General features: G+C 32.6%; 1 protein-coding gene across 23 annotated transcripts in view; it reads right to left on the bottom strand.

The window, feature by feature from the left end:
- Positions 1–15,963, bottom strand: part of SUPT20H (SPT20 homolog, SAGA complex component) — a 34,841-nt gene that overhangs the window by 9,066 nt on the left and 9,812 nt on the right. For 17 of the 23 annotated variants that reach the window (XR_003047439.1, XR_003047441.1, XR_003047440.1 and 14 more), the window contains 14 exons: positions 14,900–15,016; positions 14,730–14,783; positions 12,454–12,593; positions 10,805–10,961; positions 10,626–10,682; positions 8,862–8,933; positions 7,315–7,472; positions 6,106–6,132; positions 5,530–5,562; positions 4,839–4,956; positions 4,182–4,284; positions 3,907–4,065; positions 1,871–2,177; positions 1,216–1,370 (listed from right to left, as the gene is read on the bottom strand). Coding sequence is in view for 20 of the 23 variants with exons in the window: in XM_006915797.3 (XP_006915859.1) it covers positions 1,216–1,370; positions 1,871–2,177; positions 3,907–4,065; positions 4,182–4,284; positions 4,839–4,956; positions 5,530–5,562; positions 6,106–6,132; positions 7,315–7,472; positions 8,862–8,933; positions 10,626–10,682; positions 10,805–10,961; positions 12,454–12,593; positions 14,730–14,783; positions 14,900–15,016 (1,657 nt within the window). In the remaining 3 variants the exon portion in view is untranslated. The remainder of the gene's footprint in view (positions 1–1,215; positions 1,371–1,870; positions 2,178–3,906; positions 4,066–4,181; positions 4,285–4,838; positions 4,957–5,529; positions 5,563–6,105; positions 6,133–7,314; positions 7,473–8,861; positions 8,934–10,625; positions 10,683–10,804; positions 10,962–12,453; positions 12,594–14,729; positions 14,784–14,899; positions 15,017–15,963) is intronic. The other 6 variants (XM_006915803.3, XM_025049535.1, XM_006915807.3 and 3 more) reach the window with 2 other exon arrangements.

Below are 15,963 nucleotides of genomic sequence, written 5' to 3'. Positions count from 1 at the left end.
ATAAATAAATAAGAGGCAGGAAATTCACTGTTGATAGCATAATCAGATGAAAATATGGCAATACTGATTTTCCTCAGGAATTCTCATAAGAACTAACATAATTCCCTTTAAAGGTAGATGACATCTGTATAACGCTTTATAGCTTACCAAAGGCACTTTCATATCATTCATTTATTTTTCATAAGTACCTACTATTGTTAGATATCTTTACTCCCCTTTTAGAGCAAATGAAACAGGCTAAGGGAGAAAAACTGACTTCTTTTAGGCTCCATAGCATCTGGAGCCACATGTAACTGGGAGTTACATGTAAATATATTCTAAATTCAACATTTGATTCCATTTCCACATTTATGCACATGAAAGTAAGAACACTGGCCAGAATTAGGAAATCACAACAATCTGTAACGTATGTAAATGATATTCTTTAGGTTCTCTTTCTTAAGTCATACAAGTTTTTAATGAATTTTTCTATGTCGTTTGTTTTACCAGTTAAGAAACTGGACTGTTCCAAGATATTATATTCTCTTAAAGAGCACTAAAAAATAACACACACAAGTAGTTGGAACTGTTTTCTAGTACATGTAATAAATACTACTCTGCTACAACTCCTACTGCTAATGATGATAATGACAATACTTTTGAATGCTTAGGTCTACAATGCTTCATTTCTATATACTCATTTAATCTTCACAATTATGAGGTGTAAAGTATTATTATTCCTATTATATTTATGAGAAAAATGAGGCACAAAGGCAGCTTCCCCACGATTACACAGCTAGTAAGCTGCACAACCAGGACTCAAATTCAGGCATCTGGCTCCAGGACCTCAGCTTTTAACTGCCATGCTATGTTGCCTTTCTTGCACAAGGTATGTTTTCAAAATATATTTCTTTCATTGGAATAAGACTACACTGACAACAATAAGACTATCAATGTTAATTTTATTATGATGTTTGGAAGGCAAAGATACAATATGCATAGACTTACAGGCTTAGCTAGTTTCTTAACAAAAGTTAAATGCTAGATGGTTTTTAATTCAAGTATCAGAACTTTAAAGACTTTTGAAATGAAAGCCTTTCATTTAAAAAGCCTTTTTCACATGATACTTCATGAAATAAGAAAGTTAAATTGGCTTTAATAATACCCTTAAAATGATGTTTTTGCATTAGCACGTACTTTAATTTTTTTAGAGATTATTATTTCCAATATTCTGACCTGCTTGAGAAGCTGCCTGCATTGCACCAGGCAATGCATTTGGTAGCAGGCCTCCTGAGGGAAGAAGGCCACTCAAGTTTATTCCTGCAGGAGTTATGGCACCAGTGTTACAGCCCAGCATAGGGTTTGAACCACTCATTAAAGCCTGAGCTCCACTGCAGAAGAAAACAACAAAGCATTAAACTTGCACTACAAAAGGAAAAATCAGCCACATAATAATTTCTCAGATTAAAAAACAAACGACTCAACACACACAATTACATAATCCTATCTTAAATATCAATTTAAAGCTGTTTCATTTTTTTATGCTGAAAAGTGACACCAAGGTTGGCTAAAATTAGGTACTCTATATATATTTATCAAGGTTTAAAACATAATTTGAAAGAGTAAAGCACCAATCAAGTTATTAAAAAATGGTGATGGAGGACAAACAGGAAAATCTAAAACTACTACGGTTGATGTGTAGTAGTACTGTCTTAGTGCAGGTAATAGATGTAACACCTAAAATAAAACATACTTGTTGAGACTGCTTCTAGCCTATCTATTTTCTTTCTAGTTTCAGTAATAATTTGTTCTTAACTTCATAAATAAGAATTCATTCAGATTGGTAAGAGCATCTTTAAAAAAAAAAATCAGGGCATCGATGTAAACTTACCAAACAGAGCCCACTACATTGATGAAGTTAAGTCCAGCAGAGTTTGCCATGACCTGGGTGGCTGTGGTTCCTGGAGTTATAGATGTTACCATGGTGGAAAGAGGAATGGTTGTTACAGGCATTGCCTGGCTCAGAGACCTTTGCTGCTGAGCAAACTGAGTTAACAAAGTGGGCTGAGAGGTGAAGCCTGAATCTTGGGGAGTAGGGGTGGCTGAAGGGGCAATAGGAGTTGAGCTCTGAGCATCAGGAGGGTGTGGGGCCGATGAAGGGGTTGGTGTAGGAGTAGATGGCTTAGGAGTTCCAGATCCTGCTCATTGAGAAAAATAAAAATTGCTAGTTTGTTATAAATGGCCAGTCCTTTTTAAAAGAAGGTTAATGGAATCTTACTTAGCACTGACAATTTGTTTCAGTTTTTTTAAGCAGTTAACTGCAAGTGTTAATTTCTACACATGATACATGAGTGTTGCTACACTCAATTACAATTAAGGATGCAGTATATCACCTAAAAATCCCATTCGATACTATTACAGTAACAGTAAAAATATACATTTGTATTCTACCACAGTACTCCTTTAAAAGTTATTTTCCTATATGCTACCTTTGGCCTAAAAGTTTAAAAGGAATTCAAATTAATTTTTGTTACTTATGATTTCACTAATTTAGGACTTCATTTAAAAATATTGCTTATTTTCTCTAACAGTCTGAGATAAACTCAACATATTTAATAAATTATATATGGTTAACAATCATATTTGGCACCTAAACATGTTTAATTCCTAACACATCAAGTTTATCCTGAAAATTTACAAAAACAGTTATAAAGTAAATATTTGATAGATAATACTGCATCTTTAACAGTAACTGTGTACTTCTGTTTAAATGTAGAATGTATAGAAAATCTGTTGTGAATGAAGTATGCACAGTTTATCAACTTTAAAAAAAAAATAAAAAAATAAAAAACAAAAAACAAAAAAATAAAACCAAAAGCTCTTGAGGTGTTTTCTTTTTTAGCTTTCATGTCCTGCAGAAAGAAAGGAAAGAAATGTGAATGTCCAGAAGCTGTCACTCAACCCTTACTTAAAGTAACAACTGTGTGCAGTAGATTAACATAATCCATACCCACAACATAAGAAGTGTGAATAAGACTTTCAGGAAATTTATAAATTTTTCTTTGTGCAAAACAAGAAGGCAGAAAAATTACACCTTTTGAGCTATCAGGATGAAGATGTTTCTATCTAATGCAAAGACCACCCTATCACTGTGCAGTGCACTAAAATGTTCAGCACACTTTAGTTATCGATTAAAAAAATATCTAAAAAAATGGAAATGCTTTTTTGCAAATTGGTACCTAAATATCTCAGGTACTTATTAATCCGAAGAAATTCTCCCAAACTAATGCTAGAATTCTAATATAACTCTTCCTGATGGTAAAAAAAAAAAAAGAAAAAAGAAAAAAAGAAAAAAAAGAAAAAGAAAAAAAGAAAAAAAGAAAAAGTATTCAGTACATTTTAATTTCTTCAGAATAATGCTTTATGATCATCACCAGGTTTTAGTAATTGACAACAATTTATAAGAGTGTAGGAGTGTTTCTGAAAAACTGGCTTTCAGTTTATTTTATCACCACCTTGGAACTAATTGGCTTCTTACATATACAAATATTCTTAAGATTGCAGCAACAACTGTTATGACTTTTTTTTTCATATAAGCTGCCTAGTTTACATAAAATGTAAAATGGTCCTAAAAAGTATTTGGAATCTTATTGCCACATTTAACTATCAAGTATTTTTTTAAAGGAGATGTGTAGGTTTTAAGTCTATAAGAAAGGTATACACAAAGTGCATACATACAGAAAAACATACAATTACATTAAACACATAATACATACAATCAACAAGAAGTCTGAAGGTTCTCAAAACTTACATATTTTGGGTACACAGTACTTTCAGATTTCACTATTCCACTGGTCAAAAAAAGGTGTCTTAAGAAACACACTAAAGCTTATGAAAAGTTAATGAAGAATTTACATTATGACTCACTTTGTGATGAACTGGCAGGTGACAGGGCAGCTGGAGAAAGCATGCTACCTTGATTGAGATCCACAGATGACTTTCGAGAAAGACTTGGTGGCTTAGAAGCGGGAGGAGGAGTTGGAGATTTCAGAAAGCTGCTGGCCTGCTGTGGCGTAAAATAGTTACCTAGAAGAATATAAAAGCCATTTCCTAAATTTCTAATTAAAAATCCTGTGAATATCAAAATATGAGTAAAGTTTTAAAAACAGATTATGATTACAGAAAATTAAGAAATGTCATACCTGAGAAACTATTTCCTGAGCTTGAGGGAAGTTTGATGGGTGGAGGTCGATGTTTTACTCCTTTCCCCAGTACTGAAGACTGAACCGACATGGTCTCGGGCTGCTAAAGGACAGTGATGCAAAGTATACTTATTAGTTATGGCCAAATCAGTAATTCATAAATTAATACCACTCTAACTCATAGGTGAACTCAATTTAAAACTTTGCAAAGCACCCTTAGTGATTATAGGTTGGATATTACAGATGTTACAGAAGAATATAATTTCACATAAGAAAGTCCATAAAATAACCGACAGCGTGTAAAGAATGGAGGAAACATTTGAGTAAAAGTGTGGGGAGCTTGAGGGGGAAGAGCAGAAGAATAAGATGAAGACAAAGTTTCATCCTTAAATCTTTTCTAGGAAAGTAATAACTGTTGAAGCCAAGTGACTAGTATACACGGGTGTTCATTATACTTTTTGCTCTACCTTCGTGTACATTTAAAAATTTCCATTATAAAAAGTTAAATAATAAAAAAAGTTAAAAGTAAAAATAAAATTAAATACCTCCACCCCTCAAAAAATAGTCCTTAACATTTCTCAGATTACTTTAGAAACAATTAGACACAAAAATCAACAGTACGAAAAATGTTAGGTGCAAAAAAGTAAACAAACACACTTCTGCTTCTTTCCCTGGAGAAAGCTGACTCAGGCTGGCTGAGCCACTGGAGCTGTGCGACATCTTGACCGGACACTTGGCTTCATTCTGGACCAGTTCCTGGTACTGACTGACTACCCTGAAATATTAGGGAAAAAAAGTAAGAATTAATTAATTCTTTTAAACATAAATTTACTACACAGAAAATAATAACTGTCAATTAAAAATGTTCCATCAAAATTAACAAAAAAATTAAAATCTGGCAATTTACCTTTTTATTAAAAGTACTTTCTTCTAATCTTTTCAATCGACAAGCTAATGCTCAAAACATTTTGCATTTAAATTAACAATCTAAAGTGTGTTATCTGTATTGGAAGATATTTTCAGTATCTTCCAATACAGAAATTACAGGATTATTTAACCAATAAGCAGCCAAAAAAATTACCACTTTCACTTACATTCTGATTAAAGTGCTACCTGGAAATCATCTTCCTTACCTACAACAGCTATGTCTAAGTTTTCTTATTTAAAATAAGACTATTTTAAACATTATTCAGTTGTTGTTTTCCTAATTCTGTTTTTTTAAATCCTAGTAATACCTATGGCATAACTAAAATCAAAGCTTTGACGCCTAATGGAGTACTCTCTATCCTCTAAGAAGAAAGTTCTTCATATCCATCCAGATCAAATATCAAGACGCTAGTATTTTTACCTCTCAGCATCAGTCTTTGATCCAATAATAAACCTAAAATGTTTTAAAAAGAAAAAAGAGAAAAGTATTACATAAGAGTTCTCTTAAGGAGCTCTGGGCTTACTTTTGAAGGCTAGCTACCATACATATTTTAGTGAAAGTAATTTTATAAATTGAGTTAAAATCTACCAAGATATGACAAAAAAATTTTAAAATACATTTAAACTACTGAAGGAATAACCAAGGTTTGCATGCAATAAAACAATTCTGTGAATAATATGACTGATTTAAAGAGAGATTTATTTTGGTATGAAACTTTAAGTGTCATAAAATTTGGAAAGTTATATACATTCTTGCAAGTATCTCACCTACAGCAAAATTCACTGAACTACATTTGCAAAGCCTTTGATTTTAACCTCACTTTTAACCTTTGACTTTGGAAGTCATTAGTCTACACAGCAAGACCACAGAATATATTTTAGACAAGAATAGTTTATTGCTAATTCAGATAAGATGTCTTTACTAAGTCTTTTTAAAGAGTTTGACATTTACATGATATCTTAACAAATTAAAAGAATGAGCTTATTTTTTAATTACCAATTTGAATGATCATCTGTGGAGGAGCTGAAATAAAAAATGTAAAAAGAAAAAACCTGGTTAAAAGAAAAAGCTGAAATAAAAAATGTAAAAAGAAAAAAACCTGGTAAATGTAAAAAGAAAAAACCTGGTTAAAAACTTTAACTTCATCATTAAATCAAATAATTTATGAGTCTGGAGAATGATTGGAAGGTAATAATCACACAGCATTTTTGCAGCAACTCCCTGATATAAAAGCAAACAATTTTCTTGTCAAACAAATCTAATTTGCCTTTTTTGAACTGATTTTGTTTTAAATGAGAACATGTTACATGCCCCGTGCTCAAGAAAAGTTAATAAATTTATTTAAAATGATCAATGTGTATCTTTAAGGGAAAAAATTTTTTTTTAATATAGGTAAGTAATCAAAATAACTGATCTTTCACTTATTATGCAACAGAACACTGCTATGTGAAAAAATTAGCTAAGGATTCCCTGACTGCTACCATTTCCCTTCCATCGACTTTTATTTAGGTAATGGTGAGGTTTATTCTGTAAAATCTTTCTGCTCCAATTTCAATTAGTATTTTGTGTAAGTAAATGTTTTGTAAATGACTTAACATAGACCTGGCCCCTGCTTTTTTTCTGCTGAGCTCCTTTTTACTTCTTTTCAAAACAGCATCAATTTGATTAAAAAGGTAAAAATAAAAACAAAACGAAATACTGGTAGCTTGTACTAAATACACATAGCTCCTAAATTTAGGAAGATCAACTATACATATTTCTAGAGCCAATAACTACATTAAGCACTGAGTCCTTAATGTAGTGCTGAAATACCTAGCATCTTCAACAGATTTTACATATATAGTAAACTTGCTTCTCATTTAAATAGACCATTACCCGGAAACACCTCAAGCTCACAGAGAGGTTAAAGTCTAAATGACAACACTTAAATATATCAAGAGGGATATTTCATAGGCATTTCCTTCAAAGCTAGTATAAATTATGCTATTAGTTTTTTTCATTTACTGTTATTATAAATAACTCTTGGACAGCATGGTATCTACAATTTAAGCTTACTTAGGTCTACTGCCAAATCTAATTGAAGTATTTAATTAACAAATGAATCTCCAAGGGGAAATTTGTATTCATTAACAGTTTATCAGTAGTTGCTAAATAAAATCTGATGGCTGATTTTTGTAAATTAAATATATTTAACAGAACACTCACTGGGATGGAGACGTCTGGCTGTCACTTTCTTCATCATCTTTACATGGCTGAATTTTACCATAGTAAAGTGGATCACCAAGTGATTGCAAAATGGTCAGCTTTGTTTTCTGATACTGATTACCGGCTTCACATTCAAACACATAATCATCTTTTATATCCTATAAAAGGCAGAGCATCCCAGTATGAATGAAAAGGGGCCACCTAGCAGAGCCTGAAAAACTCAGTAACTGAAAGTAACCACAGGGGATGTTCTGATCATAAAAACTAATAGAGTATGTTATAATGAAGGCCTATATGATAATTTTTACTTTGAAATATGATAATCTTTACTTTGAACAAACCTTATCCACTGTTTTTGTGCATCTTGGATAACATACTTAAGGGTCAGAACAATATTTTCTCCAGATCTCCAAACACCCCAGTGCTGGGATGAGACCCCCAAATTCTTTACGATTATCTTTTACCCACATACCTCTGTAAACCACGTAGGTTAGCAATCCTGCAGCCACCAATGTAAAAGAAATATGTATATCCCCGTTTTACTTTTTATCCAATCCTAGATTTTCCCAATTTACCTTCTCCTGCCTCTTTAACCAATGGATTTAATGTAACCTTTCTTCTGCCTTCTTTTATTCTAATGTATAAAATAAACTATAAAACTGCTATTCTTTAGGGCATATTATCAAGCCTTGAGATTTTGCTTCTGGGTCTGGCCCTCAGTTCTGGCTCAAATAAACTTTTTAAAACATTTCTTTAGGTTTGAAATTTCTTGTGGACACCTAGATAAAAATCATCAGTAAACATATATGGAATTAACAAAAATCAAGTATAAATGACACAAAACACATCTGCCAATAGGAAAACATATGGCACATAGGATATAAACCTGTTTAAGACTGCCTGAGAGAATAAAGCCCAGAATTCTTTTTCACGTGATACTTTGCAAATGAGAGTTCCACTAGGAGATTAAGGTAACAAATACAGCATAAGTTCATATATATGGATGTAAACATTAAGAGAATAAAACTTTCGAAGGCAGATCTGTTTCTATTTGTCATTAGTCTTTTTACTATTGCACATACATCTCTCATCATTTCACTCTTAGATTCACTTTAGTCAATACATTGTGTCTATTTCTTCCTTTAAGAAGTTATTGCAGATAGAAAAACTTAGAGAATATTTCTCTTAAAAGACATACTTAGAATTTACTAGTTACTAACTTGAAAAACATATCAGAATTACCAAAATGACACCAAAAGTAAAATTGGCTTTTAAACTGGAAACCATACCTTACAAGACAAAACTAAATAATTGTTCCTTCTTTTAATTTAATGACCACCCAGAAAGTCCTTTTAAAAAGATCCCAAATGTCTAACCACTATGCTGTACACCTGAAACTAATATAATATTGAATGTCAACTCATTGAAAAAAAGAAAACTGTCAAAAAAAATCCCAAACTAAAGGAACCTGTACTTCATGTTTAATAAATTCAGACCCCACATTAGAAACAGCATCATTAGAAATTAGGACTGTAACGGTTACTTACATGGGCTGGCCAAACTGTTGGTTGTGAGTCATCAGATTTGATAGACTTTTCCACTTTAGCATATTTCTCCACCTAAGCAATCAAACCAAGAGACACCGGATATAATGGAATCAATATTATGACCAAAGAGAAGAATCTAACTTAACTGTATACTTTCTAGCATGAGAATTATTAAATCACTAACATCATCAACTACTTTGCTTAAGTAATTTAAAACTCTACTGATACATTTAAATTAAACTGGTTTTAAAAATAAAACAAAATTAGAACCTCCTTGCCACTAAATAAACATAATAAACAAGGTGCTTTCTTGGACAGTGCCTCTTTTTATTCCATAAACTGATAAAACATTTGTCCTTCAGGAAAACTGTCAGGAAGAATGGAGTGTCAGAGAGGTGATTAGGACCAGGACCTTCTCCTTTGGCTGGGTTTTCAATGAAATGAGAGTTGTCATGTAACAGTGGGGACAAAAGTAGAAGGCAACTAGAACAGTAAAATTATAATTGATAAAATTTTTATGAACATTTTCCATTTTCTAGTCAGACTTGGGCCGTATATTTTGTATATTTCCTATTAGTCTGTGCAAATCAAATGCTCGTTATCTTCCTGGTAACCATGATCTTAAGAGTAACAGATGCACCTGAGCACTTAGTAAAAATTTAGATTTCTATGTCCCGCCCCTGGAGACCTGACTCAGTAAGCAGGTGTGAAGTGGGGCCTGTCTCTGTATGTTTAACGGGCACCCTAAATTATTCTTCTGATCAGTTAGACTGAGAAATTTTGTATTAAAGTTTTGTTACTTAAAGTGTGGTCTGTAGACCCCAGTTCCACACAACCTAAGAGCTTGTCAGCACTACAATATCTCAGGCTCAAGTCCAAGTTTGCTCAATTGGAATCTGCATTTTAACAAGCAAGATTTGTATTTACATTAAAGTTTGGGAAGCACTGCTTTGTATAGCCACCCTGTCCTCTAAAGCTAAACTCCACCCTTTGGTATTTACACTAAACCTCTCTTCTCAGACTGGATTCCTGGAAAAGCATATAAGTTACCAAAACAATAAGATGGCTTACTCTCTCAAGTTGTATATACCATCTACTTCTGATGATTTTGGCTTTGTGCTTTTCACAAATTAAAAAAAAAATCACAGATAAAAAGAATAGTACATGTGCTAGCCTGAGAAGGATGCAGAAAAAGAGCAAACATGTTTTTAAATAAAGAAACCTAACCAATTATAAAGAGTTGAATGAATAATACAAAGGAATGCAGAAGAAAATAAAAGACATAACGGGACCTCTCATCAAAAGATCTCTTTTCTGTCTTTAAAGCATTTTATAGCTCATGTGTATTATGGATCAGCAAAGAATACCATCCAAGGTTCCTCATCTTGGCCACTGCTCCAATATTATTTTTTAAATTTACCCAGTTTGAAGAAAGAAGCATTATCAGAAAACTGTGATAAGATAGTATGAAACAAAAAACAGAGACATTTTACACATATAATGTAGTATGTACCATCTTTCCCCAAATTTCAAAATTCTTTGGTTATTATTCCTGCTCTAAATGCAGAACTAAATTAAGGAGTATTACAGTCTTACAGTCTTACACAGGTTAATGTGGTGAAAGAATATAGCTTCTAAAACTGAGCAGATGATTTAAAAAAAAACTTATTTTGTTTTTTAAAAAAGATTCTTTATTTTCCCGAAGTATAAGCCAGTATTTGTTAACCTTATATGAAAATAAGTGTGGTTCATGAACTGACTTACATCCACTTCCGATGGTATGGCCAAATTACAGGGATTCCGTTTCCACATATCCACACACTGAAAAATTAAAAACAGTATAAATATACTGAAAATTCAAAATAAGGGAAGGTTTTTGGCATAACAGTAAGGTAAATTTAAAAAATATATATATATGTATATATATACATACACACACTTACATTTCCTGCTTTAGAAATTTTGAGGTCATAATGCTGACCTGCTTTTCTTTCCTTTCTTTTTTGTAAGAAATCAAGTAATTTTAGCTGAGGAGGAGGTGGACAATGAGACAGATCCTGCTGTCGATTCAGAGAGGATCTGGAATACCTCTTGAAACACCTGAAATATTAAGAGATGTGAACTAAACAAAGTTAATAAAAGAAATTCAGAATAAATATGGGTTTAAATAAGCAATAAATATAATAATTAAATCACAAGTATTTGTAAAATACTACCATTTGCCAAGCAATGTCCTAGGCCCTGGTATAATAAAAATGAACAAGACAGACAAAATTCCTGCAATTATGGAGCTGATAGTCCAGTGTGGAAGAAAGACATTCAAAAGTAAACAGGTAAGACCATTTCAGATAGCAATAAGCAGAAGGAGAAAAAAATAGGGTAGAGGATACTGTGGCTGAGGAAGCGATAGGAGGGCAACACTAGTTAAGGGAAGGACTCTGAAGAAATGGCGTGTGAGATGAGACATGAATGACAAGAAGGAACCAGCTATGGAAAGATCAGGGAATGAGTATTTGAAGCAGAAAGAATTTTAAAAAGTGAGGAGAAACAAACTTGGTTTGTTTCAAAAAAAAAGAAAAGATAGGTGTGACTATAACACATAGGAGGTATGGTTAGAGAGCAAAGCAGGTGACTTGCAGATCAATGATAAAGTGTTTAGATTTAGTATAAAGTGCAACAGAATAATTTCAGGAAAATTTAAGCAAGTAGTGGCATGATATGCTTTGAAGATTGTTAAAGGTTCCTCTGGTTTGCTTAGATGGCAATCAGACCAGAAGGCAAGAAAGGGGGAAACAGGAAGACCAATTAGGTAGGAGTTTATTACAGAAATCGAGATGAAGATGATGGTGGCTTGGACTAAGATACCGGCACTAGGCACGGGGAAATGTGGACAAAGATACAAGGAGATATCACAGTACTGCTGATAGATCCGATATGGACTTATTTTACTATTTTCAAAGATGTACCTTTTCTTCAGCATATATTATTTCAATAGTAAAACAGGGGATTTAGAAAATGAATAAATTTTTTTAAGCCCCTTCATACTTGAAGATGATCCAAAGTGGACACTCAATTTGTAAAGAAAACTTAATGATGAGCCAACTATAACTGCACTACAAATTAATATGCATTCTTTTATTAAGTATAAGAAATGGCTAAAACATTTAAAGACACATTACCATGTTATAAGAAGGCAGTTAGTTATAAACTGACTTCTAAAACTGTGATCACATTTTCCTAAACCTCGAAATGATTGCTTTACAATATTAACAAAATTTAAACTGGTTACTGGATGTTAGGAAGTGATAAAGAAATTATTTGTTCTGTTCACACTTGTCTCTATCTTTTTAATGAATAGACTCTAAGTATATATGAAGTCTGTTCTTCAGAAGACTACAAAGAATGTACCACTTCAATATAAAAGAGTATTAAAAAACTGTAATTCGCAAAAATGCAAGGCAATTAAAAACTTTTTTTTTTTTTTTTAAAAAAGCACTTACTTTCGAGGAGAAAAGCACCATGAATAGCAAAATTTAGAGCTACTTATCTTAAAGGAGCATCTTTTGGTTTATCCTTCCACAAAGGTAATTACCGTTTCATTGGGCGTGTGTTCATCTTTTGCTTGTTATAGAGCAGTCTGTTTGCAGTGCATGTTACAGTTATAGAAGGATCAAGACACAGCGGTGCAGCTGTAGCTAGGATGAGTTGGCTCTCAAGCAAAAGTTTGTCTTCCTGAAATGGGTAAGAGCACATTTCAATACTGAAGTTAAGATTTTCAAATCATATGTCACTTAACCTAGAAATATTCCTTGGAACTCTGCTAAGGACTACAGTAAAATATACTATTTGGAGTTCCAATTCAGTGTGTAAACTTTAGAAACTTGAGAGCATAATGGAAATTCAGTAATTAATACAGTGTACAAAAAGGTCAAATTATGGATGCCTATTTCTTAGTACAACTAATATTTACTAAGCACCTACTCTGTTAGGCACTGTTCTAGAGTTGGGGATAAAGTTGTGAACAAAAAGATAAAAATCTTCTCCCCCAAAGCTTATAGGATCAAGATGGATCACAGGACTTTCAGTAACTAGGAGACAACAGTACCATTCTATGCCCAGCTTAATTTCATTACAATCAAAATGACTACACTAAGACTGTGTAAACCCTACACATCCAATTCCAAAGAGCATACAGGCTTTTTACTGGGATCACATAACTTTACTAAATCCTTTCTTTTTCCACGTAACCTCTGAAATGTCTTAATAGCTGTAGCTATAGAGTCATACAAGTCAATATTATTGCTAAGAATTTCTGCAAAAAAAGAAACACTGCTTCTTTAATAGTGCCATTCAAGTTTTAATTATGAAAATTGTCAAAAATACATAAAAAAAAGAAGTGTAATGACACCCACGTACCAACATCCATTTTTTTGGTTTGTTTTTGTTTTGCTGGAATAATTTAAAATACATCTCTGACACTGTGTAATTTCACCTGAAAACACTTCAGCATGCACTTGAAAATAAGGACTTCTAATATCCAGTCTATATTTAAATTTCCCATTATCTCAAGAGTGTATTCTTAGTTGGTTTGAATTTGAACTTAAACGTGGCCTACACATTGTATTTATTTTCTTCTCAAACATTTTTCTATTCTGTAGTAATCATCTGTTTTCTTTTCCTATGCAATTAATTGCTGGATTTGACCACTTGTTTCCTCATAGTATTATTTTTAACTGGATCTAACTGGTCACTTCCTCATCTTGTCATTTAATAGTTTTTCTTCCCTGAATTCTCAAACTGTCAGATGTAGAGACTTGATTCAGGTTCTATTTTTTCAAGTAGAATTCATGGTACTATACTGTACTTTCTCACGCATCACACCAGGAAACATGCAATGATCAACTGTCCCAATTTTAGACCAATGGGCTTTTTCAGATCTCTGCATTATAAAAATTCTCAAGAACTATAATCTAATGGTTTTTCACATCTAAGAATTTCAGCTGTCTAGAGTCATTAGTTAAGATTTCCAAGTGATGATATTTTTAAAAGCCTATCATTTCTTTTAAACCTATTAGCTGAAATTTTTCTAGAGCATTTCCTTTAGTTACTATCTGGCTACTTAATGTACAGTTCTTACAAGAAAAACAAAATAAATACTGTACTCTCTCTTTTGTCAATTTTCAGAGTAAGAAAGTAATGCCGTAACAACTTCCAATAGTGACTAATGAGTTTGTTTTTGAACATTCTTTTAATAGCTTTAACCTTCTTGTAAATGCAAAGATTATAGCCCCAAACTAAAACATAACACTTGTTACTGATAAATTGAATCTTACTTTGTAACCATATTTTTACAAATTAAAGAATTCCAATTATTGTTATTTTCTTTGGCTTAGCAACTATTTCCCTATGGTAGCAGAGAAATAAGTGAACATTCCTGAGTGGGTACGTCATGTATACTGAGCCAGCACTGGAGGGTAGACTGGCTATTCTCAGGGGTATGAGAGGTTCCCCCATTATTCATGGCAAAAAGACAGGCTAGGCCTGCTTTAGAATCCTAAATGACATAAAATTAGTTATCTATTTGTACCCAAGGCACAAAGTATCTTTCTTATTTGAGAGGAGACGAAAAAACTGTTTCATTGAATAGATTAGGTCAACTTGACCCTATTTCACCATGTCCTAAAGCAAAGGAGACTGAACTGTTTTAGTTCTTTGAGGGATTACTGCATATACAGAGTTCTAAAGCTCATAAAGGAATCCCAAACATTACTCATAAATAAAATTATAAGAAGTATCTTTTGCTTAATTTGTAAGTGCTGTTTCACCCTATCTTTTACCTGTTTATGATTAAACAACAAAACAACTAACCTGGGTCCATTTATGGTTATCACTTGTTATTGAATGTACATCACAGATTAAAGTCTAGAAGAAATCAAAATTTAAAAAATATTAGTATATAGGGATACAAACATATGAAGACATTTAATAAATAAAACTCCAAATAAAATCTAAAATAATTCTTCTTAAAGATTCCTTACCTGCATTGTTGGACGTAAGAGAATGTGCCTACTTTGGTAACCTGGAGATTTCATATTACTGGACTGCCTATAGTCACGTATTTCTGCTATAACACATCCACAATGAAAAATATTAACCTGTTTTAAGTGAAAATATTTAAGTAAATGTCACTTTTCAAAAGCCTAAATAAGTAGGTTTATATTGAATGTTTCTGGTCACTCAGATACTCTTAAATGAATTTCCTTGGCAGATTTACCACTACAAACATAAATCCTTTAAAAGGAACTATTCCACGTTCATCACTATGACCCAAGAAGCAGGTTGAAATGCTTTCTAGTTATAGATTTTGTTGGCATTTATAAACTATTAATTTTGTAGATCATTAGAACTGCTATTCTTCATTGGTTCACTGTTACACTTGGCTAATTTCGTCAGTTATAAATTGTCAATCAACCCTGTTAGAGTTTCTGCTTATGAATACAACTACTATATTTGCTCTAAAATTTCCAGAAGACAGTTTTTATTAATAAGGAGAAAGCTGACTATAAATTCAAATAATCTTGTTAAAAATAGTTTTCTAGTCTTTTTTCTAAGACCAAAGGTAAGAACCTTTATCACCCAAGTCTAGCTAATTATCACTTGCCACAGTCACTCATAGTACTGTCTTTTCACCCATTCAGAATTTTTAGAAGGTAAAGTGACTTCCATGTTATCAGTCATTATTATGCTCATGCTTTCTAACAAATATTTATTGAGCCACTACACTGTGAATTATGTGCCAGGCACTACCTAAAAAGCTTCACAGATACAGTGAGAAGACAACACTTGCTCTTAGTGTGGGAAGACAGGCAATAAACATGTAAACAAATAAACAATAATTTTAGATAGTGATGAATGCTAAAAGGAAATAAAATAGAGGGGCTAATTTAGATTGTGTGCTCAGATAAAAACCTCTCTGGAGGAAGTGATGTTTCAGCTGAGACCTGAATCACAACAGGGCCAAACATCTGGGATAGATCGTTCCAGACAGAAGGAATAACAGATGAATAAGCTTGGTTTTGGTAAGAAGGCATGAATGGCTGGA

This window comes from Pteropus alecto, unplaced genomic scaffold, assembly GCF_000325575.1.
Source record: "Pteropus alecto unplaced genomic scaffold, ASM32557v1 scaffold16, whole genome shotgun sequence".
Taxonomy (NCBI): domain Eukaryota; kingdom Metazoa; phylum Chordata; class Mammalia; order Chiroptera; family Pteropodidae; genus Pteropus; species Pteropus alecto.
The sequence above is the reverse complement of the archived record's forward strand: the minus strand, read 5'-3'. Positions and strand labels throughout refer to the sequence as shown.